We start from the raw sequence: 26634 nt of genomic DNA, 5'->3' as shown, positions 1-26634 counted from the left end.
ATGTAGTTTCAGTTTGTAACTGAAACTCACCCTCCCTGCCTGTACGCCAGTGTTTGAACGTTGCGCTTCAAACTGTACTACAAACCAGGAACTGATACTTGTTGTACTAATTCATATGCAATTAATTAATTAGCATATGTTCAGCATTCAGTGCAGCATTATAGAAATATGTATGACTATGTTCTTGCATTTTTGCAAATCTCTAAAATTAGAAACATCCTGCATCAGAATATTATTGAAAAACTAGTTCATCCATTTATTATTTGTAGGCTGGATGCTGTAATTCAATATTATCAGGTTGTCCTAAAAGACTTCCTGATAAACCTTCAGATTATCAGTTTGGATTTGGGAGACAGACACCCTCTTTACTTTTAACATTAGGCATAAAAAAATATATATATATATTTTTTATAAAGCTTATAGTTGGGGCTGGATCAGGTGGTAATTAGTTATTATTAACCTCCTTCCTCACCTCACCCCCAGCCTATTACAGCCGATGGCCGCCCCTCCCTGAGCCTGCTTCTGCCAGAGGTTTCTTCCTGTTAACAGGGGGTTTTTCTTCCCACCGTCACCAAGTACTACATGAAAAATCTGATTCAGTCCCACGTGTCACTTAATTTGGCCACATGTTGATGCAGCTGAATTTCTTCCTTTATTTTGGTTTTTGCTTCTGGAATAATCTGACCTGTCTGTTTTTATTCGCCTTCTTTTATCTTCAGGCTGAGCCCAGTCATTCCCTTTTACTGCATGCTGTTTTACAACATAATTGCCTGTGATACATCACAACGTGTTGGCACGTATTTGACCCATGACAACAGCGTGTTTATCAATCAGGAAAAGTTATTGTCACTGGCATTTATATAATCATCATTCCACTTTTGACTCAGACTCTAACTTGTTTTTTGAACCATTTAAGTTCTGAAAGACCAAAAAAATGAAAATATGATGACTATTTGTGTGCTACTGTGTACCTTATCAACCACCATGAAACCTGACTTTTACTATGTGAAAATAACACTTTATAAATAGCAGCAGTAGGTGTTTAAAAACAAATAAATTTAGGGGGGTTTGCGCTCGTATTAAGTAAATGTTTGGGATGTGGCATTATAATAGTTACTCTCTTGGTTCTGCGTTTGCAGGAGCAAAGTCAAAGTACCATAAAGTGGGGCTTTGCCAGGAAAACTTCCTGGTTTAGAGCCACTCAAGGAACTAGTCCCTCATCAGTAGCAGGGGCTTCCACGCAACACATACCTGTTCTCAGGTAAGCGCTGATTTCTCTAAAAATGTAGCTAGAAAAGATGGATTTTTAAAATATTTATATGTTTTTTGTGTATTTTTTTGGTCTTTAGTAGCAAGGTTATAAAATTCAGTGTATACTTTTGAACAAACGTGTCTTCAAAGTGAAACCCATGCTTTATTTTAGTTGCCTTTAAAGTTTGTGTAAATGTAGCAGAAGACTGCTTTTTAACATATCTAAAATATGTGGCTGTTGTATAAATCCCCAGCAGTGATATGAAACCAACTCTCAGTCAGGGTTTGTCCTGACTGAGAGTTGGTCTTTAGGGGTTAACTGCCACAGATAAGAATGATTAGTCCAAGTCCAGTAAAGGCTGTTGAGCCTTTTAGCTTGTTTTAAGGATACTGATGTATTTTCCTGTTACTTCTGATCATTATATCAACAATAATGCTTGTCATGTTTGGAAAACTGGTTACAAAAAATATTTTGGGGTGGAATAGGAGGGTGGCTGAAACACCCTTGAGCAAGTGCAAAACTGTGGAAACTGATTTTTATAGCATGGCTAAGGAAATCTGTATTGATTGTGTTTTAAGTTCGATTGCTGTAACTTTTCCTTCATAAGAAGTAGAAAAGAAAATGTTTTCGTTGCAGATTTAATTCACATTTCAGCGATGCTGCACCTGAGCAAGGTAGGAATGAGTTCTCTGTTTCTATAATTAAGATTCATGATCCTAAATCATTACAAGGCCTTTTTATTCATGATAACTCCCAATTCACCCAAACAGGGAGATTTTGTATGGGTGGACACGGGCACCGGGGTGCCGATTGGGGCGGAGGTTAAGGTCACAGACACCGGGCAGATTCAGCTGCTCGATGACGAAGGAAAGGTACAAAAACCCGACCGATACTCTGCGCTCCTGCCAGATTCTTTACAATAATGTGAAATCTGCCTTTAAAAGAGCTGTATTTGCCTTCTGTGTAATTTGAGATCTTTAATAACAAACACACAGGAACACAAGCTCAAGAAGTTAAATGAGAAAAGCATCCGGCCCATGCATCCGACCTCTGTGAACGGCGTAGACGATATGATCAGGCTGGGTGACCTGAACGAGGCCGGACTGCTCAGGAACCTCCTGGTACGACACAAGGAAGGAATCATCTATGTAAGTTTATGTTCCCTGGATTCACTGCAGAGCCGCCTAGTTTTATGACATCCATAACCATCCATGGAAATGCTTACTTGATGCGAACAGCTTTCAGGCTCAGACTTTGCCCTGCAGTTTATCACTGTGTTGTTTGTCTCCATAGAGACCAATGAGCCTCTGTTTAAAGAGAGTAACCCAGTGTTTATGAGTCCCAACGCCAAAACTCAACGGAGCGTGTGTTTAATTATGAATTGGACCTTTTTTGTGGTGTAAAAACACTGCTGTGAAAGGCTGGGGGCAAATTATACTGAGTGTAATATCCTCTATCTTATACTTCTCAGTTATTTTATCGAGCAATCATTCAGCATTTATCTCTGCTTTTTTTTTACTGTGACTAATCTGTGAGAGTTATGTATCACATGCTGAGTTTCCACCATGATAACGACGTGTTTACTCGCTGCTCTCTGTTTTAAAGACATACACGGGCTCCATTCTGGTCGCAGTGAACCCTTACCAGCTGCTGCCCATCTACACTATTGAGCATGTGCACATGTACACAGACCGGCGGCTGGGTGAAATGCCGCCTCATGTCTTCTCCATCGCAGACAGCTGCTTTTTCAACATGCGCCGCAACCGAAAGAACCAGTGCTGTGTCATCAGGTTGGGTTTTTATGTCAGTTTTACCACTCATATAGTCACAGATGCAGTTCAGACTCTTGGTTTTTCAATTTTAAGCTGCATCTATATGAATTATAATGAATAAATGTAGAGACTAGGAAAAAATGATACAGCAGCAGCAAAGGAAAAAAGCATGAGAAGGTAAAGTGGATGACTTTAAATCAGAGTATTCACTTTAATATGTTTATTCTTTATCAAAGCATTTGATTGGAATTTTATTATTAGATTGTGATCATACATAGATACATACACTTCACATAAAAAGATTGTTTAAACATATAAAACTGGTTTATACTACGTGTACATCTAGATTTAAATTATATTATGTTTTGATGGATGTTATTTAAAACTATTTGGCTTAAGTGAAATCATCCCAAATACACTGTAGAAATTTCTTAATAGGAACAAGGAATATAAAATTATAGGGAAACAGGGAAAAAACAGAGACTACACTTTTAAATGTCTCAGTAAGCCTGCAGTCTGAGAGCACCGTTCTCTGTTGGGGTGATATGGTACTCTGGGGTCTATAAGATATGATGGGGTGTTTATATGTCAGGAGAATGGTTTAAATTGAATTCTGTTCTTTAGTTTTTCCATCAATGCCCTCTGATATTCTTCTATGAAAGTTTGGTAGAATACCTGTTTAAGTACCTTAAACCCTTCCCCCCCCCCAAATTCCTCTAATTTCAGAAGATGACCAAATATATGGATATGGTCACCAGTAGGTCCACCACATTTCCTCCTTTGATCATTGAAACATCTCAGCATTTAAATTTCGCCCATTTATTGGAGTTATGAAATGTTGCCCCAGCACATATTTCTGTGTTTATCTGTGTGTTGTTCACATTAATACCTCTAAGTATTTGATAAAGGCGCTAAAGGTGAAAAGATTTGTGTCACATATTCAGATTATTTAAGACTGCAATCTTTATGGAGGTGGTGCATGCGTGAGCTAGCTGGGCTAAATTCTGACAATTTCTTTAGTGAGCATCTGTTTGAGATGGTATAAAATCCTTTAAAAATCATGTTAGTGCTGAAATTTTAAGTACTCCAAATATTATATACATTTATTACATCTTATTGCACATCATTCTTTTTTCTTTTTTTTTTTTTACTATCAAGTCTGTTTTAAAAGATAACAAATGATTGCTGGACTGAGTAAAATGATTAATTGGAGCTTTTGTTTATGGGAAAAAGAGAGAGCTACCTTTACAGGAGCGCCTAAGTGCCCAATAAGTAATAAATGTGAAGTATTAACAAGGTAACACCATTATCACCACTAAGGTTAAAGGTAAGGTAAAAATATTCACTAATATTTGGACATAACCTACAATTTGCGTTCTTTCAGGCAGTTACCTTGTTACAGTTAATAGAAACTACAACCTAGAACCAGTTAAAAATTTGTCCTCAGTCTCTCCAGACTTTACATTTGTCACCTAATTGAATATTAATTAGTGAACATAGTGGGTGCCTTTTGTTACCTTTATACTCAGCCGACTGTTCATGATCCTTGTCTAATTCACCTAACAAGAAAATATTTCCCGATGCTGGAAGCTTTAGGAATTCAAAAAAATGAAGCACTATATGTAAAGAAAAAAGACACTGGTGCGTTAATACATCATATGCATAAGACTAAAACAGCAAAAAAGGGCCCAGTTTCTATTATTATAATGGAAATAACCAAAACTAGCATTCGGTTTTGGAGTTTCTCTAAAGTTTCAGTTCAGAAATCTTTGTTATTCAGTCTGGGTGACTAAATGAAAAAGATCCTTTAAGTATGCTCTAACAGGAAAGACCAGGACTCATTAAGTGTCCTGGTCTTTCTGGAGATAAAATGCGCTTCCTTATTAGAATGCCTTGTTATTTTATTCCTGAGTTTGCTGCTTGAGTAATAGAGAAGATCTGAACTGATCCAAGCAGAACTGCTTTATCAATGTATTGAAGTTTAATTTTGAGCCAAATCCTTTTGAGATCTTTATGAAAATATTCAGGAAATCCATCACATCTACACCCCCCTCGTGTGTTTTATCAGCGGAGAGTCGGGAGCTGGGAAAACCGAGAGCACCAAGCTGATGCTGCAGTTTCTGGCTGCAGTGAGCGGTCAGCGCTCCTGGATTGAGCAGCAGGTCCTAGAAGCAAATCCCATCTTAGAGGGTACGCTGTCTTATCCAGCACCTTTTTGTCATTTGACTTGCCTTTTATTAACTGTAGCTTATCCTCTCAGCCTTCGGTAACGCCAAAACCATTCGAAATGACAACTCCAGTCGATTTGGGAAGTACATCGACATCAGCTTCACCAAGGGCGGGGCTATTGAAGGTGCCCGCATTGAGCAGTACCTGCTGGAGAAGTCCAGGGTGTGTCGTCAGGTGGGAATTTCAGTCTGCTGAACTTTTCGGAAACAGCATTGTGTTAAAGCCAAACTTTCCTGTAGTAAAGAACACATGCATCAATGTGCAGGCACCAGACGAAAGAAACTACCACATCTTTTACCACATGCTGATGGGCATGTCGGCAGAAAAGAAGAAGATTCTTTCCCTTGGAAACGCCGCTGAGTACAAGTATCTGACCATGGTACTGTGATGTTTAGATTAAAGATTGGATTTATTTATGTTTTCTGAAAATACATGGAGCAGGTGGGAAAAATCTACCAAATTAATTTTTAATTTTACCAAATTAAAAATCTTTATAGTCATGGTTTCTGTAACCATAATATCAGTATATCAGTTTCATGGGATTTGTCATAGTTTCAATAGCAAAACTGAACAGAAACAATTACTGGTGCCCTGGATGTTTGATCTGATAACTCACTGCTTATTCAGTTTTAACTCATGTGACCACACCAGGGTAACTGCACCAGCTGTGAGGGCCGTGACGACGTGAAGGAGTACGCTCACTTCCAGTCAGCTCTGAAGATTCTCACATTCACAGAAAATGACTTGTGGGAAATTTCCAAACTGCTCGCAGCCATTCTTCACCTGGGCAATGTGGACTTTGAGGGTAAAGCAGTCATTAAAAATGAAGATTATTTTGAAACAGGTGCAATCATTCAAGTAACTGACATTGATTTCCTGTGGAATTCCAGCCACCATCGTAGATAATCTGGAAGCCTGCAACGTCCACACGTCGACCAATTTCAAAATGGCGAGCGAGCTCTTGGAGGCATGTGCCGTTTTCTCTGAAGATACAGCTAGAGTTAAGAGATCATCTTGTCTGATTGTGCTACCTTGTTGCCTCAGGTGGATCCCAAAGCACTGGGGAAAGGTCTGACTCAGCGCTCCTTCCAGACTGCCAGGGAACACGTGACCAAATGTCTGACCTCTGCTCAAGCCATGGACGGCAGGGACGCATTTGTCAAAGTAAAATGAATGTGTGACGCTGCAGCTCATTTTAGCAGTCAGGAAGATAGGCCTAGATGGTTTAAAGTAGGTAATCAGATACTACTTTCCTGTGTAGATTGTAATTTTATCCATCCACCAGTCCATTTTCTTCTGCTTATCTGGGCCAGGTCGCGGGGGCACCTTAAGCTGAGAATCCCAGACCTCGCTCTCCCTATCCACTGAGAGATATAATCTCTCCAGCATGTCCGGGATCTGACCTGGGGCCTCCTCCCGATGGGACATGCCTGAAACACCTCATCTAGGAGGTGCCTACGAGGCATCCTTGTGAGATGCCTGAACCACCTCAATCGGCTCATTTTGATGTGGAGGAGCAACCACTTTTTAATCTGTGATCTCATTCTTTCAGTCACTAACCAAAGCTTGTGACCATAGGTGAGGGTAGGGACGTAGATCACTTTTACACTCAGCTCTTTCTTCACCAAGACAGACCAGTACAGTGGCAGCATCACTGCAATGGACCAATCAGTCCAGCGATTTCCCACTCCTCTTTCCCATCACTCGTGAACAAGAGCTTAAGATACTTAAACTCCTCCAATTGGGACAGTAACTCGTCTCTGACCCAGAGTTGTTACCCTTTTCCAAGGTGAGGACCATGGCCTCAGACTCGGAGATTCTCATTCCCGAATAAGCCCAGACGATGGGCTAAAGGTGCAGGGAACAAACCCTCTTGTCCACCAGGAAAACTCTAAAGCACAGGCAGCAAGCCGAGGGGATACTAAAATACCCACCCCAGCCCGCCACCTCTCACCACAGAAATTCCATTCTGAGACAGAGTCCAGCCGATACGATTACAGATTAGCCATCAGCATACTGATAGGTTAATTTAGTCATCATCAGTAGCAACTGGTCACAGATCAGTTTCCACGTTAAAAAAAAGCTTTATTGCTGGTGTCCGTGTATTTGTTCCAGGGTATATACGGAAGACTTTTCATTTGGATTGTGGAGAAAATCAACAGTGCCATTTACAAGCCGCCTGATGAGGAGAACGAGGCCAAACAATCCATCGGCCTTCTGGACATCTTTGGTTTTGAGAACTTTAGTAAAAACAGGTTGGTGTCCTCCGTTCTCAGGCCAGGCCTGCGTGGGTACTCTTACTAAGCCTCTGTCTTTGTTTCTTCTTTTTCTGCAGCTTTGAGCAGCTGTGCATCAACTTCGCCAATGAGCAGCTGCAGCAGTTCTTCGTCAAGCACATCTTCAAGCTTGAGCAGGAAGAGTACGCCCGTGAAAACATTGTTTGGAAGCACATTGACTACCAAGATAACCAGCAAACCCTGGACGTACTGGCCAGCAAATCCATGAACTTGCTGTCGCTTATTGACGAGGAAAGCAATTTCCCCAAGGTCTTTGTCCTCGTCGTACTTTAAATTCTCTAACGGACCAAAGCAAGGAAGGGTTTTAAAAGTGTAATTTAATTTTCAGGCCACAGATGCCACCCTGCTCCAAAAGATGAACCAGTATCACGAGAAAGGTGGCATCTATCTTCCCCCAAAGAACAACTACGAAACACAGTTTGGAATCGAGCATTTTGCTGGAAAGGTCTTCTATGACTCACAAGGTACACTTAAGTCATTTAAAGCCAACCTGTTTCGTCCGATTGGTAATGTTCCTCTGATGTTCTCAATGTTTTGTTTTTGTTTAAGGTTTTCTTGAAAAAAACCGTGACACCCTGAGCTCAGACCTCATTAAGATGTTGGAAAAGTCCACCAACAAACTCCTGAAACAGGTGTTTCGTAATGACCTCAAATCCACCTCCGGTAGCATCAAGATTGCCAACGCCAAAATGACCATAACATCAGCCAAGGGAAACACCGGGGTTAGTGCAGCCTTTTATCACTTGACCATTCACATCACCATCACTGTATAGAATTTTTTACACATATTTGCACTTTATTTGTATTAGCAACAAGTACCAGATGGCAAGAAGCGTGTGCCAACACTGAGCGGTCAGTTCCGCCAGTCCCTGGATTCCCTGATGAAAACGTTGACTGCATGCCAGCCGTATTTCATCCGCTGCATCAAACCCAATGACTTCAAGAAGCCCATGGTGAGGAGACAGTCTTGGTCCTCTCAAACAGAATAAAACATGCTTGAAAACTGGAAAAAAAAGAAGAAATTGCTTCAAATCTCATTTAGTACCTCTTTGTCTCAGCTGTTTGACAGAGAGCTGTGCATGCGGCAGCTCCGTTACTCCGGTATGATGGAGACCATCAGGATCCGGAAAGCTGGGTATCCTGTACGCTACACATTTGATGAGTTTCTAACTCGATATCGTGTCCTTCTGAGAACTTCCATCTGTGATCCAAATACCGTGAGTTGTTTTTGACAAAATCTGTGTTTTGATCAGCAAAATTCTTTCTATGACCAACTCATATGTAAGCATAAATCCAAATGAAAGTCTTCCATATAATGTTATTTACGTTGTTGTCTTTCTTTTTTTTTTTTTAAATGCTGGTTTAACAGGAAAGCGAAGAGAAATGCTGTGAAAGTATTTGTGAAAACCTGCTTACCGGAGAAGGTGACTGGAAGACTGGAAAGACAAAGATATTCCTAAAGGTTTGGAAGCTTATAAGAACAATCTTAGCTGAATGTATATGGTTTGAAATACTGAAATATGTGTGCACTAAGCAGTCATAGACTTCCAAAAACCTAACATGCCCTTCAAGGTTGTCTCATAGTGCACCTCTGCGGTCTGTATTTATCCCTACATACACAGTTGCCTACACATTTTTCTTAAACGTACGGCAATCTGAAAACATGCACTGCTGATAGGAAGCGGCCTTTACAGAGAAGGGCCTGTTCTTATCAACTGTGCTGCAGAAATTCAATACAGATGAGGAGAACTAAAATCTATTGGAGCACTCTGCTTTGCCAGCATAGAGATACATAAGTACATAAAAGAATCTCACTACTGTCTGAACGTCAGCAGTCAAGAACCAGCGCAGGAAATGAAAAGGAAATAAAATGGTAATTTCTGCTGTTTTCTTTCAGGACCATCATGACACAATGCTTGAAGTAGAGCGAATAAAACAACTAAATGTGAAAGCCCTTTTGATCCAGAAAGTCCTGAGAGGCTACAAATACAGGTAGGAGGATTAGATCTGCATTACGCTTTATTTATTTATTTATTTAGTATTCTTACATGTGAATTACTGCTTCAAATTTGCATGATTCATGCCATCTAAAGGAAAGAATTCCTGAGGAAAAGGTCAGCTGCGATCGTGATTCAGAAATACTGGCGAGGACACAAAGGCAGGAAGCTGTACAAAGTGGCAAGTCGCGTTTTCAAAAATCAGCATTGACTCGAGTGAAAATGGAGGCGTCGCTTGCTTTAAACCTTCGCTCATCTTCCGATTCCAGGTGCAGCTGGGCTTTGCAAGGCTGCAGGCACAGGTTCGCTCTCGCCAGCTCCACTTCCAATATAAAAAGAGAAGGCAGGCGACCCTCGTGCTACAGACCCATGTTCGAGGACACCTGGCCAGGAAGGAATGGAAGCGCAAGAGGAAGGCTGTAATCCTGCTACAGGCACACACCAGGGGCATACTGGCGAAAAAAGCTCTCGAAAAGATGAAGAGAGACGTAAGTACCACCACCACCGATGTTTCATCTTATTTCCACTGTGCTGCTATCTATCAGTTATTTTAGTTTTTATTTCACATTTATTTTATAATGTTAGAGCATAATTTCAAGTATTTATTCCTTGCTTTAGTTTACTCCATCCATAAAAGCATTTATCTTTATGGCTTTGTGAAGTTTGGTAATTTGTCTGTTGTTGTCACCAGCGAGGAGTGGCCACATACCCTGCTTTATCATCTGTTTACTCAGTGTGAGGGCAGAATTTACACAATGCACATCAAGCTGTAGCAGGGAACAATTTAAACTGATGACTGAGACCAAAACTTTAGTTGATCTGTGACCTTAGTGTTTACGGATGAGCAGTTGATTCATTTCCTGATAGGCTTCTATGTAGTCTGACTTATTTTTGCAACAAGGTTAGTTGCCCCCTGCTTAGAGCACTGTTTTTGCTCTTTCAGATGTACCTCTCTGCTAAAGAGAAAGAAGAGGAACAGCGGCTCATTCTGGAGAAACAGAGGCGCTTGGAGGAGGTGTTGAGACAGAAGAGAGAGATGGAGGCCAAGCGGCAGTCAGACCAGGAGATGGTGGATGACATGTTTGACTTCCTTACTTTAATGCCCAACACTGTAGGAGGGCAGGAGGGGCAGGCACCCATGGGATATGAGGTTTGGAACCAGATGTTTTGGCAGGTGTTGAATGATTTTTAGATATAAGCCGATGAGTCACACGTGCTTGTATGTGTTTGCAGAATTTTGGTGGGAAACGGATAATTGAAGAGATAGACATTGACGAAATCCAGATGGAGGAGGATCTTCCCAACGAAGACTATGATGACCTGGATGAGTACTCCTTCGCCAAGTTTGCCTCCATGTACTTCCAGGGTGCAGCCACCCACACCCATATCCGACAGAGGCTTCATCAGCCCCTGCTCTACCATGAGGATGAAGATGATGTTCTGGTGCTTCTCTTAGTTCACCACACATCATAATTCCACGTGTTTCTGTCTGTTTTTAATAAAGTTTAATCATGTCTCTTTTGTGCTTTCACCAGGCTTCGCTCACAGTGTGGTGGATCATCCTGAGGTTTATGGGAGACCTCCCTGAGCCAAAGAAACGGGCCCAGGTTAGGGTACCCTCCTCACAGGATCGCTTTATGCCACAGGAGCTGATGTCCAGAAAGGACAGACGTCTCAGCAACATGGTGGGCCTGGATCAGGTAGGAATCAAAACCTCAAAAAACGGAATGTCTTTAAGTTTGCTCCATCTTAATCCTGGCAAAACGGAGGTTCTCGTTTTCAGTCTGGGGTCAGTCATTCCCAGCAACATCAAATTAAGACTGCTAAGAGTCTTGCTGTTATTTTGACTGAGAACTGAATTCAGAGTCTTACATCTAAAAGCTCATTCAGTCTTTTCTCTTTTATTAAAAAAAACAAAAAAGTAAAACCTTCGTTGACACATAATAGTACAGAATGACTAGACAGCACTTAAATTTTCTCCCATCTCAATTCTTGTAACTTTCTCTTTACATAAACTTTCACATAAAAACTGCTACTGATACCTTATAGCTGCAGCCGGCCTCTCTGATCACCTGATCAGGGTCTCCTAATTGTTCCAGTCACCTAATTAAAAATCAGAGCTGATCATGCTTTTGAGGTTATAGTTTCTAAACTTTGCAATAGCCTTCCTCGGCTAATCTGTGGTTTGTTTCAAAGACTGCTGTAGACTCATTTTTGTAGATAATCTTTTCCTTAATCTTTCGCCTGTTATTTGTGGCTTTTTGTTCTTCTATTACACGTGGATATTGGCGTGCATGCAGGAATAAATGAAAGGCCGTGAGTTTCACTGTGTGTCTGACTTATGCTTTTCTGCTCAAAGCACTTTTTGGCTAAATGTGACATTATAACACTTGATTCGCTTGAAATTCTTTTTAACCACACTCACACTCTCATGAATCTTTCATCATCAAAGAGTACACACAACTGCGAGGTAGAACGCATTACAAGTAAGACCATCAAACCAACTGGACTAAGACACTGTTGCACAAGACGCAGTCCAAAATGGCACTAGAGGATGATCTTGCAGGAGAGACTTGACAAATTTAATCAGTGTTCATTTTGATAATCATGGGCCAGTTTCCAGAGATGTTTGACCATTTACTTTTTCATTTTTTTAGAGGGTGCTGAGAAATAGAAAAGAAACAGAAGCTTCTACAGTCCCTGAGCCACCAGGACAAAACAAAAGGGGCTCCATCTTTATAGACATCCTGACAAGAACCAGGAAGGCTTCTGCTGTGCCCAACCAGACCCCTCAAAACCAGAAGGTGTACACTGTACCAGATGCAAGCGCTCGAGGACGAAAGGGCTCCACATTCACTGACCTACTGTCCAAAAACAGAAAAGTATCAAATGTTCAAGAAAATGGAATCCCCAAATCTGGTTTAAACTTCAGAAAAACCTCGATCATCATGGAGGAGGTGAGGCAGAAGCCAGAATATTTTGTTGCCGTTCACTTTTTAACTAAGCTAATGGACATTTACATTTTTCTCCAACAGTCAGATGATCAGACGGAAGTTTCCAAGCCTGCCACTCTGCAGACTGTGAAGGAGGATCCCGAAGTCTTGACTGGAGAGTCGGACACACTGGACAGACCCCTGACTTCTCTGGAAAAGCTTCACTACATCGTTGGATACGCTATCGTCAGGCCTGACCTCAGGTTACAGAAGTTTGAAATCGCATAGCTCCGCTGTTGATATCTCTTTCCGAGCTTCTGCTAATACACAGTTTTCTGCAACAGAGATGAGATTTACTGTCAGATCTGCAAACAGCTTCATGACAACAACAATCGTACGGGCTTCTTCCGTGGTTGGATCCTGCTGTCGCTTTGTTTGGGCGTTTTTCCTCCCAGTGAGCGATTTATAAAGGTGAGTACAGCAGCCGTAACAGCTGTGCGCATTTCAATGCTGTGATGTTTTACCTTTTACTCTTGTCTTTGCAGTACCTCCAAAGTTTCATCCGCTTGGCTCCGAGCGGCTACTCGTCCTACTGCGCTGACAGGCTGCGGCGCACCGTGATGAACGGCACACGAGAGGAGCCTCCCTCCTATCTGGAGCTGCAGGTGCTGAGATTTATACAGCTTCATATGAAAAATGCAGCATTTTCAAAATTCCTTCAATCTATGCTCAGTAACTCTAAATGACAACAATACTTTATGCATTAAATCTACACCTTAGCCTGATGGGTGCCTTCCCAGAAAAATAATACACAGCACCTCTCCAAAGGTTGATTCTGTTCATCTGGACGTAGCGTTTTGTCTCCTCTTTAGGCCAAAGTACTCTAAAGTCAAATGTGAGGCCATCTGTCTAACAGCTAAAGGGCTAAAATTACTCCACAACCACGTGGAAGACACACAGAAAACATCACGTTAGAGGGCTGCACTTTTTCAGAGAACTGCATATGACTGCAGACTTCTCTGACTCTGTCATTATCGTTATAAAAGAAAAGAAATTCTGTGCTGAAATTTGATGAGATGCTACATTAGCAGCTGACACTAGCTATACAAACATCCTGTAACATGCTCACATCTTTTTAAAAGAATTTCAAAAAATGCTGCCAGGAGACGTCACAGTCCACATTTACAGTGTTGGTTTGGTCTCAGTTGGAATTATGCGGCATCTGAAATCTCATTGAAAAATTAAACCGCACATGTTTCTAGATATATTCCTTTACAGTTGAAAAATGTTTTTGTGTAAGTTGAGTAAGCTACTAACTTAAGGTGCAGAAAATATGCACAAACTGTGATTTCCACTTAACTAACATGTTATTTCCTGCACCGTGACAGGCCACCAAGACAAAAAAGCCCATAGTTGTGACTGTGATGCTTATGGACAACCGCTCCATTAACCTCCCCGTCGACTCAGCATCTACGTCTAAAGAGATCTGCCAGCTTATCTCCAACAAAATCAACCTCAAAGACAGCTTTGGCTTTTCCATCTACGTCGCCTTGTATGCAAAGGTACATGTTTACAGACGGATCCAAATTCTTTCATCTGAAATGGGAAGCTGATATGCGGAAAGCATCCTGTGGCAATCAGAGCGTCCAGAATAGACATCTATCAGCCGCTCATCTCAATTTGTTATAAACAGCTCATAAATATAAACCCTATGAGCTGTGAAGATGCAGGGCCCAAAAGCGTTAGTGAGTGAGGATTTTTTTCACTTTGCAGTGCAAAAACGCTCATTACCAGAAATAACTTGTTGACAGAGCCGAACGCTCAGACCTAAGCCTTTGATTTCCGTGGCAGAAAGGAACGAGAAGAAGCAAAAGAAAAACAGAAAAAATGTAAATAAAGCCAGTTAAAATTTGTTGTTTTGGTTTTTTTTACATGAAAGGAATATCTGAAACCTTCCTAGTTTTCCACTCAGTCAAACCCGACTTACGGTGTGACTTAAACAGCTTTTTATTGATTTATATTATTCCTGTTTGTAAATGCTCTGAATTGGGGACCAGTCTTATCTACCTTCCTTTCATAAACAATGCTCCAGAGCATGCTCTGGTAAAGGAGGTAATAAAAGAAGCATCTTTCTTTAGATTTGGAGAATTCAACCAAGCTCTGATTATTTCCGTATTGTGCAAACACTAATGCGAGCAGGAAGTCACAAAAAATACAAGCACGTGCAAAAAAAAAAGAGGCTCTAAGGGAAAGAAGCACAGAGGTGACCCAGAATACACAGTAAAAACAAAAAATCATGATGGGATGCTTGCAGTGTAGTTATTTTCAAGTGATGGTCATACTGGTTACATGCCTCCCTGATAATTGTACGAGTTAAATATGAATACAAGTATGTCAATAAATGGATAGATATTAACACGGTAAGCTATGTTGAAGGTGTGGGCTCTGGGCAGCGGCCGGGAGCACGTGATGGACGCCATCTCCCGGTGTGAGCAGGACACAAAGAGGAGGGGAGGCCAGGAGCAGCACGCCCCCTGGCGTCTCATCTTCCGTAAAGAGATCTTCACCCCCTGGCATAACTGCAGTGACGACAAGCTCAGCACAGACCTCATCTACAAGCAGATCATCCATGGCTTGAAGTCTGGAGAGTACCAGTGTCAAAAGGTGCGCTCCTATTGCTTGTATTGTAACCAAGGATTCAACTAAGCATTCCTGCCGTACACCTCTAACGTGAGTTTTTCCCACATTTCACTTCCCCAGGAGGACGACTATGTCGACCTCGCTGCAAAACATTTGTACATCCAACACGGATCGGACAGCCGCCCAGAAAACGTGAAGGATGTTGTGCAGGACTGCATCAGTAACTCTCTGCTGGAGACCAAGACAGAGAGTAACTGGGTGCAGATGGTCAGCACTGCCTATGCTCAGGTCAGTCGCATCCTGGATCACATGCTGTAACACATAGAGGGTTAAAAAAATGTTGTGGGTAGAATCATTTCTTTTGTCTTTGTAATCCGGTCACAGGGCTCGTATGTGAGTTCCAAACAAAAGACGGATTCGCTGAAGGCGGAGATAGTCGATTACGCTCGACAGAAGTGGCCCATCTTCTTCTCCAGGTTCTTTGAGGTTGCCAAACTTTCAGGTAGGCGTCTTTGTTCCTTGTACATAAAAGTGTAAACCTTTAAGTTAAAATCAAACCGTAAAAAAGAACCGTTGCTTGAGGCTGGGGGGGTAGTTATCATTTAATTCTTGTTTATTTTAATTTTTTTATGCTCTGTTTGAGGCTCAACACTTACGAGTGTTCAGATTGTCAGCAGCAAATTGTCAAATTTGTGAGCAAGCAACAATCAGCCTTTCTGCTTTAAAATGGCACCAAACTGACTCATTGTTGCAGTTCCCTTATTGTCGTTAAACTCGGCCACTACTGCTGCTTTTCACTGATATATTTCACATTTTCTGCATTATTTTAATATCTTAAACAGCTTAGATTAAACTCTCAGGAACAGGAAATGATCAGTTTCTCCATGATGTTCCCAGGCCCTCCACTGCCAAAGAGCAAGTTTATTGTGGCCATAAACTGGACAGGAATCACATTCCTGGATGAGCGAGAGAAGAGGCTGGCAGAACTCTCCTTCCCAGAAGTAATGGCTGTCAACGCTGTGAGGTAAACCTGTTTAGGCTTTGTTCAGGAGAATCCAAGAGGGAAACAAGATTACCTGAAGGTATACTCTTGTTAACACGGATGCGCTATCTGTGAAATTCTGGCTCCCAAAAACTATGAACAAGATAAAAGATAAACAAGATTTGTTTTTGTTCTTCTGTCCTCCTTAAAGGACAAATCTTTAATAAAAACATTTGACCTATTTTAAAGTCTTTTTAGCTTTAAATCACAGTCTTGAATATTTATTATAAGGCAAGACAATTTTGTCTTTTTGCAACTGTAATCGTGAAGGAAATATTGGATATTTTCAGAAAATTGTTCCATAAACAATTTGTTTTTTTAACAACTTGTTGAATTTGCTAAAAGAGGAATGCTTTAATCGTGTTTTTGGCTCGGTGGTGGTTCTCAGGAATGTTAAAAAATCTGGCCAGGCCGTGTCTCTGATGACGCTGAAAGGAGACTTCACCCTGAGCGGCCCCTCAGCGGCGGACATGGCCGAGCTGATTACCATGTTTGTCAGTGGGCTGACAGAGCGTTCGCAGTACGCCGTGGCCCTGAAAGAAGTCGAGAAGCAAGGTCAGTGCCCCACTTCCTCTTCCTTTGAAGTCATTTCTCCTGATTATTAACTGACTGACTTCTCAGTTGTTTTTCAATCCTCTCCAGAAGACGCCACGTTCCTCAGCTTCAAGAAAGGAGAGCTCATCATGCTCATTAAAGACAATGATTTCTCTCAGGACCACGGCTGGGTTAAGGGCCAAAACGATCGCACGAAACAAACCGGGGCCGTCCCCATCGATGCCATCACAATCCTGCCAACGCTCAGCAAACCCACCAACGAGGTCATGGTACGGAGCAGCCAATCAAATCAGAATAAACGTGAATCAACGTACAATTGACCAAATTTTGGAAGAAAAAAAAAAGCCTGAGAAATTAGTGATATGAAACATTTTTATGATATCACAACACACATGAAGACATATCTATCTATCTATCTATCTATCTATCTATCTATCTATCTATCTATCTATCTATCTATCTATCTATCTATCTATCTATAAACTTTTCATTGTTTTCACTTTCATTACTGTCTTGCTGTCAGTTCAGCACCTGCCTCCATTTTTTTCAGTTATAGACCTTTTTGCTAGCATGAAGACTAAATGCGGTGGGTGTTTCCTTTTTTTTCAGAACCTCATCAACCTCTCACCAAACCAGAGGAAGGACATCATACAGGCCACCATGAAAGAAACAGGCACAGTGGGGAGAATTGCTCCTTATTCACTGAAAGATTTCTCTGTCGAGTATTTCAGGTATCTGAAAATTTCGTCCATTCTTCTGCTGGCTTTTTTCACCAGCAGATCAGTGAAACAGTACTGACAGCACCACTCTTTGTCCTCTTTCCAGGCAGCCCATTAAGGATGTGAACCGTCAGGTGATCGCTAGGAATGCTGCACCCGAAAGGTTGTGGGTCCACTCCAGAGAGCCAATAAGACAGCCACTACTCAAGAAGCTTGGAGGCCACCCAGAGTTCACCCACAAAGCCTGTCTAGCTTTCACTGATATCCTTTGGATACTAGAAGATGCAATAATTAAAAAAATTTTCACCAATTTTTTTTACATGGTAAACCATTAACAAAGAAGCTGGGCAAAGCCTCTGGGTCTAAAAAGTGGAAAACAAAGCTGCATTCTTTGCAATGGCCAGCAGGGGGCAACAAGTCTAATTGTGCAGAGCTCTATGAGCGCATGATCTTACTTTATACGCGACGTATGACCCCAGCAAACACTTTCCTTATGAGTTTATGGTCTCTATCACTAGATTTAAGTCTTATTTTATAGAACATGATTCTAATTTAAGTTAGTTTAAAGTGCGTTGTGTTTTAGGGCATGTCAAGTCATTAACAGCATAAGGTTTCTCAGTCACAGGCGAGGCCTAGCACACAGCGATCAGCATCAGCACACCAGTCAATCAAAGTGGGCATACTCCTAACTCTAGTGTCCAGGTGGAGTTATAAAGATTTGTTATGAAGGGTGAAACTATCCACAGAGTCTGAAACAGCGGCAGGCTGTAACATGTTCATTTCTGCTGTAAAGTGGACATTTTAACACAGCGGTCTGTGGGGACTGCGACTCGCCAGCCTCACAAAACTGCAGTTTTTTTGGCACTTCCTCTTTGGTTTCATTTTTCCGTTTCACAGGTTGCCGCTTGATGACGACGATGCTACTAAAAGGCAGACACACTAGGTGGTGCTAACCTAATAGAACATTTGCAATCATCTTCTGCTATTCAGCTGCCATTTTCACAGTGGCATCTGGCCCTGCATTCAGTCACATAAAGCCTGCAGTAAACCTTAGTGGACAGATATTAGCTAAACACCTCAACATGAAACAAAATGAAGTCATAAAATTTACCTGCTTCTTTCTCTGGACATATTCATATTTCTTCTAACTCTTTTTGTTTATTTTAAGCCCAGAACCTAGTAAGCAAGGAAAGTTGGAAACCAGAGTAGTAATAAGTAGTACACAGAAGAAGAACTGAAACCACGAGACAGCTGCAAGGTCTTGAAATATAAGAGGGGGGAAAACAGATACTGACTAATGGGATGTTACAGAAAGGTATTTCTGTAACCTCAGCTGTTCAAAATCCACCATTGTTAGCCATCCTTGACTGCTGTGTACCAATCCTGAAGTACATGGGTGATTACCCCACCAAGCAGCAGCAGAATCCCCTCGAACTCACTGACCAAATCTTCAGCCCCGCCACTAAACACGATGCTCTGAGGGATGAGATTTACTGCCAGATCATGAAGCAGATGACCAACAATAACAACCGGTAAACATGTTATTTCCTGTGTACATGCATCCAAAAATTTGTAAGACGCGATGCATGCAGAAACTCACCTGACAGATAATCACACAGTCACAGTTGCAAGAATGAACTGAGAGTAGTTTCTGTCCACAGCCTGCCTGTCTGCTCTGCACGCTCCGGTTATTAAGTTCTCTCTCAGTCTTCTTGGTCTGTTAGTCATGGATCACTCCAAAACAGTGAGAAGTGGAAAATTTAAACAGTATATAAGCCTATAATGTTAAAAAAATACATGTACACATTTCCACACAACTTTCCATGATGTTGCATAAGATGCTCATGGAAGGACAAACTGTTCAAAATATCACAAGATATAAATAAATATAATATATATGTGCCTTCTCAGACACTTAAAGGGTAAAATATTGGAGGTTTTGAAGGTAGCCCTTCTTTGTTTCAGTGCAGGAGCGACCGGGATAGAAATTTTCTTTATTATTTTTTCTATTCTTCACCCAGGTTAAGCATGGAGCATGGCTGGCAGCTGATGTGGCTAAGCTGCGGCCTGTTTCCTCCCAGTCAGCCTCTTCTGAAACATGCTCAGCGATTTCTGGAGTCGCGACGCAGAGAGCCACTTGCCTCTGACTGTTTGCAGCGCATGCAGAGCTCTCTGAGGTTTGTACCGCACGCTGGCCTGTATTATGTATCACACATAAACACAGAGACGCTTTTGAGTGTGCGACAGGAAGAATGCGTCGATAGAGTCTGCTTCTCGTTTAAAGTTGGTTTAAAGAGTAAAAAAGGACTGAAAGTTGCATCACCCTCCCTCGGGTGTGAAAAGGAAATGTCAAATAATTTAACTTCTTTTTATAGATTCACTGAGATCAAGTTGTGCAGAACCTGCTTGCGGTGATGAACACAGTCCTTTTCGTACAAATGTGTTGCATCATCTTCACAGTGAAAGGACCACATTCAGAATTTGCATGACCTCAGTTATAAATATATCTGATTTGCATCCAGGCTTTCCTCCATAATGCTAACAGGCTTGCAGAGACTCATTTGTTATTAAAGCTTTTATTAGTAATCAGAAAATACAGAAAGAAAACATTTATCATTCAAACACAAGCATACTGGTCACAACAAAGGGGGGAATAATTCTACTTTTTCTTAGGACAAAAGAAGAAAGTGAAGTTAAAAGACAACCATGATGATTTACACGATTTCCTGTCTTATGTCTCATTTTGCTGTGGTGGACATTCATGTTAAACTTTTTCACATAATGTGGTATATACAAGGAAGCAAGGGGACTGCTAAATACTCAGTTTCACACAGTTTTTTTCTACGATGTTACTGAAATCTCAGGCATTTGGAAGACCTGCCCACATGCTTTGCAAGTCTTATTTACAAGGGGCAGTGAATCGGAAGAACTGTGGCGTAAAGGAAATAAAAGTCATGTAAAGCTACTCTAGTAGAATCCAAAAATGAAAATATGGAGTTGTGAATTTGAATAATCATGCCCGTACTGGGCTCCCTTTAGTCACCTATTGCAACAAAGCAGAGATACTAGGTCAGAAATGTGGAGAAATGCAAAGTGTTGCAGCCAGTACTTTGTTTACATCATTTGAATGTTAGACGTAGGTCTGTTAAGTGTGGTCAATGTGACTTCGAGGCAATGCTGATGAATATCAACAAGCTCCATGAAGTGTTTGTCTCTTTGTTCTGTGACCTTCCCAACAAGCATGTGTCAAACTTTATTAGGTGAGGTGTGGTCTAAGTGAACGTCTATAGGTATAAATGGTAAGGTCAGAAAAAGCATTAAAAGGAGGAGCTGCGCTGGAGGTGGGTTACAAAAAGGATTGCAAAAGGAGAAGTAACTGTAGAAAGACTAAAGCAGTTTAAATAGCATGTCCTGAATGCATTAGCTGAACAGCTAATGTGAGGTGGTAAAGAGATCAACTGACTGGAATTATGGGGTACACTTGAGTCTGTGGCCTCCTTAAAATATATGTTCATATCTCTAAATTACTCATATTCTCATATACTCACACTCATATTCCAAGAAGTCCAAGACCACATGCTTTTTGGTACTGGAGTAACATTACATTTTTGGCTCATTAATTATATACACCAATCAGGCATAAACGAATACCACAGATTATCTCCTCATCGTGGCACCTGTTACTGTGTGGGATATATCACGGAGGAAGTAAACATTTTGTCCTCAAAGTAGATGTAGAAGCAGGAAAAATGGCAGGCATGAGGATCAGAACATTTTGGGGGTGTTCCCAGTCTGCAGTGGTCAGTATCTGTAAAAGTGTCCAAGTCCAAGGAAGGAGCAGTGGTGAACCAGCGACAAGGTCATGGCTGGCCAAGGCTCACTGATGTATGAGACTGAAGACTGGCTCATCCATCCATCCATCCACTTGGCCTATCCCAGCTTGTAGCCACTGTAGCTCAAATTGCCAAAAAAAAAAGTTGGCAATTTGGTTCTGATAGAAAAATGTAAGAATACACAGTACATCACAGTTTGTTGCATATGGGGCTTCCACAGACCAGTCAGGGTAGCCATGGTGACTCCTCTCCACCGCCGAAAGCACCAAAAATGGGCACATGAGCATCTGAACTTAACCACAGAGCAATGGGCAATGGAGACCACACCTCAGAGCTTACAGGACTTGAAGGATCTATTGCTAATGTCTTGGTGCATATACCACAGCAGGCCTTCAGGGGTTTAGTGGAGTCCATGCCTCAATGCATCAGGGCTGTTTTGGCAGCAAAAGGGGGGCCAACAGACTGTTAGGCAGGTGGTATATTTAGCATTTAACCTAAATTGAGGTGGTACTAAGAAGAAAAGTCAGTTGCTTTAGAAACACTGAACCTTTGGACTTATCTGTTAGGAAAAAGAACAAAAAGGCAGGTACCTAATAATTGTTGTTCTGCTCTAGGATGGAGCCCAGGAAGCTCCCACCTCACCATGTGGAGTTAGATGCCATCCAACAAAACAGCACCCAGATCCGCCACAAAATCCACTTCCCTAATGACACAGATGAGGTAAAAACACCAACTCTTTTAATGAAACCAGAAAAGGCCATTGCTGGGTGGAGATTGCATTTTGGTGTTATCTGAGATTAATCTCATCCTTCTCCAGATATTTGAAGTGGCCACCAACACCAGGATCAAGGATCTGATTCTGAACATTTCCAGGAAGCTCGAACTGTCTTCAGCAGATGGCTTCAGCATTTTTGTCAAAACAAATGACAAGGTTCATTCAGTATTTTTATACATTTATACAATAGACGGTCTGGCATCTTTGATGAACAAAAACCAGCCTGTTGTTGTGTTTTTTTTATTCTGTTTCAGTTTCTCAGTTTGAATGAGACAGACTACTTCTTTGACAGTCTGAGGCAAATCACTGACTGGTCCAAGAGTGTGAAAAGGATTGATGGTAATAAATCATCTTCTGATTAGAATGACGGCGGGACTTTAAATGGTCTACTATACACCTGTACAAACCTCTGTGCTCGTGTGTGTTCCGCAGGTGGGCTGGTCAACTATACTGTGTTCTTCATGAGGAAGTTGTGGTTTAACGTGATCCCTGGCAGAGACACAAAAGCAGATCTTATCTTCCATTTCCCTCAGGTACATTTGAATGATGTCTCATTTTCCAATTTTCCAGCTGATATGAAGCGAGATGTTTCCATTAACACAATTCCTCCTCACACAAAGATGGAGTTGGCGATTAAAATCTAGTAACAGTTGCCTGCAACTGAAAAACGTTTTGAATACTCGGTTAAAAAGTGAAACTTTGGCCAAGACCTGTTAAAAAATAAGTTAACGAAATGTCTTTCTAATTTCCAGGAGTTACCCAAATACCTAAGAGGCTATCATGTGTGCACCAAAGAGGAAATGCTCAAAATTGCGGCTCTGCTCTTCTGCATAAAGGTCAACAATGATAAGAACCAGTTAGTCATGATTCCCAAGTTGCTGAAGGAGCTGGTGCCCACTGACCAGCTGAAGGCTATGTCTGAAAATGAGTGGAAGAAGGTATGACGGCTTGCTTCTATCTCACCCTATCACAGGGCATCCTTCTCTGTCTGCATTTCCTCTTTTACTACATCCACAATAAATCTCTGTTGTCTTCCTTTTTAACTCCTGCAGCCAGCGTCATCTTAAATGTTCTCTTCAGTTCAATGAAATTTTATTTTTACAGCGCCAAATCGCAACAAAAGTAGCCTCAAAGTGCTTTATATTGTAAGGTAGGCCCTACAATAATACATACAGAGAAAAACCCAACAATCATATGACCCCCTGTGAGCAAGTACTCTGGTGACAGTGGGAAGGAAAAACTCCCTTTCAACTGGAACAAACCTCCGGCAGAACCAGGCTCAGGGAGGGGCGGGGCCATCTGCTATGGCTGGTTGTGGCGAGAGAAGGAAAACAGGACAAAAGACATGTTATCTTCGTCCAGTATATCCACTATCCCTTTTTTGCATATGTCCAAACCATTTTTTTTACAAAGCTGAGTTCACTTACACTGAACACACCCAGGTCTTATTAATGCCACACCTGCTGAATCAACTAGTCCCTTAAATAGATCCTGTGCGACAAACTGAAGCAGGCTAAAAGATCTTAGAACTTACAACTTTTATTGTCAATGTACAGTTGCTTGCACAATAAAATTTGGAAGCAAGACACACAGGGGAAAAAAAGCAACATAATATCTCAAACATAAGACATAAGATCTCCAAAAGCAGCACAACGTGGATCCATAAATTCTGTCACAATCCAACGAAACAGCTGAGAAACAAAGTCGCTGACATCTATCAGTCTGGAAAGGGTTACAAAGCCGAGGCTTTGGGGCTCCAGTGAACCACGATGACAGCCGTTATCCGCACATGGAGAAAACCTGAAACAGGAATGACCAGCCTACCAAAAGTACTCCAAGAGCGCATTGACAACTCATCCAACAGGCCACAAAAGACCCCAGAGCAACATCCAAAGAACTGCAGGCCTCATTTGCCTCGGTTAATGTCAGAGTTCATAACTACACCATATGAAAGAGACTGAGTTCCAAGACCAAAACCACTGCTGAGCAAAAGGAACACAAAGGCTCGTCTGAGTTTTGCCAGAAAACATCTTGATGATCCCTGAGAGTTTTGGGAAAATACTCTGTGGTGTAGCGTGGTAGTGTGACGGTCTGGGGCTGGGACCTGGAAGACTTGCCGTGATAAACAGATCCATGAATTCTGCCGTCTACCGAAAAATCCTGAAGAAGAATGTCCATCCATCTGTTCGTGACTCAAACTGAAGCATGCTTGTGTTCTGCAGCAGGACAATGATCCAAAACACACCAGCAAGTCCACCTCTGAGTCTCTTAAGAAAAAACAAAGGTGGTTCATGCTTGCAAACCCTCCAATGTGGCTGAATTACAACAATTCTGCAAAGATGAGTGAACCAAAAGACTCACTGCCAGTTATCGCAAACTCTTCGTTGCAGTTGTTGCTGCTAAGGGTGGCTCGACCACTTATTAGGTTTAGGGTTCGCTTTTACAAACAGGGTCATGTAGGTTTGGTTTTTTCCTTCCCTCTTAATCATCAGTGTTAATGCTAGAAAACCATTAACCTCATTAGAGGCAGTGGTCACTTGAAGGTGTTGTTTCACTCTGTGATACATCTGTACTTTCATTTTCAGAACATTACCGCCTCATTTAACAAACAAACTGGAATGACAGCTGATGAAGCTAAGGTGGCGTTCCTGAAGGCGGTTCACCGTTGGCCGACATTTGGCTGTGCTTTCTTTGATGTGAAGGTGAGGCCTCCAGCGAGTGCAGCTCACACGATGGTTATCTTGGTATCAGCTATCAGATTGGCTGCGTGGGCAGCGTGTTTATCTGATCGCTATTGATATCTGTCACTATTTGTCGGGCCTCTGGTCTTTAGCACTGTTTCTGCAAATAGTGCAACATGACTCTAGCTTGACAGTTTCCTCATTTGCTTATCTTTCTTTCTTTTCAGCAAACATCAGAGCAAAAATTTCCAGATATTGTGCGAATTGCCATCAGCAAGCAAGGACTCACAATCATTCATCCAAAAACCAAGGTTAAAGAAAGTCTAAAACTCTATGGAGCAATAAAAATTTCAGTGCCCTTCTCTCATATCAACATTTTATTCATGTTTTTATTCATGTTTTTTTTTTTTCTTTGAAGGAAACTCTGGCAACTCATCCATTCAACCGCATTGCTAACTGGTCCAGTGGAAGCACCTACTTTCACATGACTATTGGTAATTTAGTCAACGGCAGCAAGTTCCTGTGTGAAACGTCACTGGTAAGACGTGAAACACTCTGTAAGTTTTGGTTTATATTTCGTCTACATTTCCTTTTCTTTATATAACTCTCTTCTGTTAAAAGGGCTACAAGATGGACGATCTTATAAGCTCCTACGTTAACATGTACCTCAGCGACAGGAAGACTGTGCAAACCAGGAACCGCCGCTTTGACATCTAAACTCTGTGGCATGACAGTTCGCTGAAAGCATGCTGTGTGTCTGTAACTGCAGACTGAAACTTGTACTCACAGTAGTTCTCTGTTTTTGGATTAGCAATCAACTTTTTTGTGCTTTCCTTAAAAAAACATTGAATTATTACATGAAACGAAGTAGTTGCAGATTTCTCAGTTTTTATTTAAAGTCATGTATGCTCTGGTCTGTGTATGAGTAACAAAATCAGAAGTTATTGGTCTCTTTGGTGTTTTTAATGATGGACACAAAACCAAAACTGTCTCAAGTTAAATAATTCTAGCGTGTTATTATGAATAAATAAATCCAATTTGAATGAGTCTGAGTCAAAGTTAAAGACCTAGGTCTAATAAGATTTGTTCTTGAACTTCGTGTAAATGTCAGTTTCATTACATTTGTGGATTTTTTTTTTTTAGCTCAAAATATTTGACCTGTTTCTGCTCACCAAAATGTCACAGATGTCATTTATGTGCACAGGACGCATCGTTTCGCACGTGTACTCAATTTTTTAGATTAAAAGAAAGTTGAATTCCAGACAATTATTAGACATTAATTTACCTGATGTAAAAACATTAAAGATTTTCTTGGAAGCAAAGTTCTATTCAGTGTTTTGTTTCTCAAAAAACAAAAAAATGTTACAAAGTTGAATTTTCCTCACACTGGAAAATCTTCAAATCACAGTGAAAGCTGGACAAGTGTCAAAGCGACTTCACAATTTGTGTGTTTAGGTTGCACACGCAACCTTTAAATTAGCCCATCTTCAAAAAGTATATCGAAAGTTAATCTCCACAATGATTTTCCCTTTATGTCAGTTTTACAGATGCAAATTTTTTACTCTGTGTTAAAATTGTGAAATAAAACATCCCCCCAGTTAATGTGTCTTGGCGAGTTGAACTACCTAAAAGGTGATTATCATGATTGATTTGTTTTTAACTATAACCCTGTGATCATTTCTAACTGTCCACTGTCGTACAATAAAGCTCATCGTGGGACAACTAATATGAGCTTTCTTTGGGAAAACTGTGGGTTAGGAGATTGAGGAGCTCTACCGATCAGAAGATTGGTGGATCGATTTCCTAAATACTCCAATCACCATGTCGAAGCATCCTTGGGCAAGATGTTGAATCCCTGCATTGTCCCTGATGAATCTCAATTTTCCACTTCTTTTAAAAGATGCACAAC

General features: G+C 41.2%; 1 protein-coding gene across 1 annotated transcript; it reads left to right on the top strand.

Moving 5' to 3' along the window:
* The first annotated feature begins 1202 nt into the window (after window positions 1–1202).
* myo7ba (myosin VIIBa) lies at window positions 1203–26327 on the top strand. The gene is made up of 48 exons (XM_082525004.1): window positions 1203–1261; window positions 1889–1926; window positions 2023–2124; window positions 2248–2400; window positions 2858–3042; window positions 5093–5214; window positions 5285–5427; window positions 5519–5632; window positions 5905–6058; window positions 6144–6220; window positions 6298–6417; window positions 7369–7508; window positions 7589–7799; window positions 7879–8014; window positions 8100–8272; window positions 8360–8503; window positions 8609–8767; window positions 8920–9012; window positions 9448–9542; window positions 9644–9728; window positions 9817–10035; window positions 10491–10697; window positions 10781–10990; window positions 11083–11247; window positions 12205–12504; window positions 12583–12743; window positions 12825–12951; window positions 13026–13145; window positions 13869–14042; window positions 14917–15144; window positions 15241–15408; window positions 15505–15622; window positions 16018–16144; window positions 16551–16717; window positions 16805–16986; window positions 17327–17448; window positions 17543–17697; window positions 18815–18968; window positions 19458–19613; window positions 21884–21989; window positions 22087–22200; window positions 22299–22383; window positions 22477–22577; window positions 22797–22982; window positions 24630–24746; window positions 24953–25036; window positions 25144–25263; window positions 25347–26327. Exons 2-48 carry the CDS (start codon window positions 1909–1911, stop codon window positions 25440–25442), a joined length of 6693 nt encoding a protein of 2230 aa, XP_082381130.1. The 5' UTR covers window positions 1203–1261; window positions 1889–1908; the 3' UTR covers window positions 25443–26327.
* The last annotated feature ends 307 nt before the right edge of the window (window positions 26328–26634 follow it).

The sequence above is a fragment of the Aulonocara stuartgranti genome (genome assembly GCF_965226115.1).
Source record: "Aulonocara stuartgranti genome assembly, chromosome: 23".
Lineage (NCBI taxonomy): Eukaryota > Metazoa > Chordata > Actinopteri > Cichliformes > Cichlidae > Aulonocara > Aulonocara stuartgranti.
Note: the sequence above shows the minus strand (reverse complement) of the source record. Positions and strands in the feature narration are given on the sequence as shown.

Coding starts and splice junctions, on each gene's coding strand:
- myo7ba (XM_082525004.1), top strand. Junction 12,744..12,824: donor ATCGTCAGGCCTGACCTCAG/GTTACAGAAGTT, acceptor TTTCTGCAACAG/AGATGAGATTTACTGTCAGA. Junction 19,614..21,883: donor CGCATGCAGAGCTCTCTGAG/GTTTGTACCGCA, acceptor GTTCTGCTCTAG/GATGGAGCCCAGGAAGCTCC.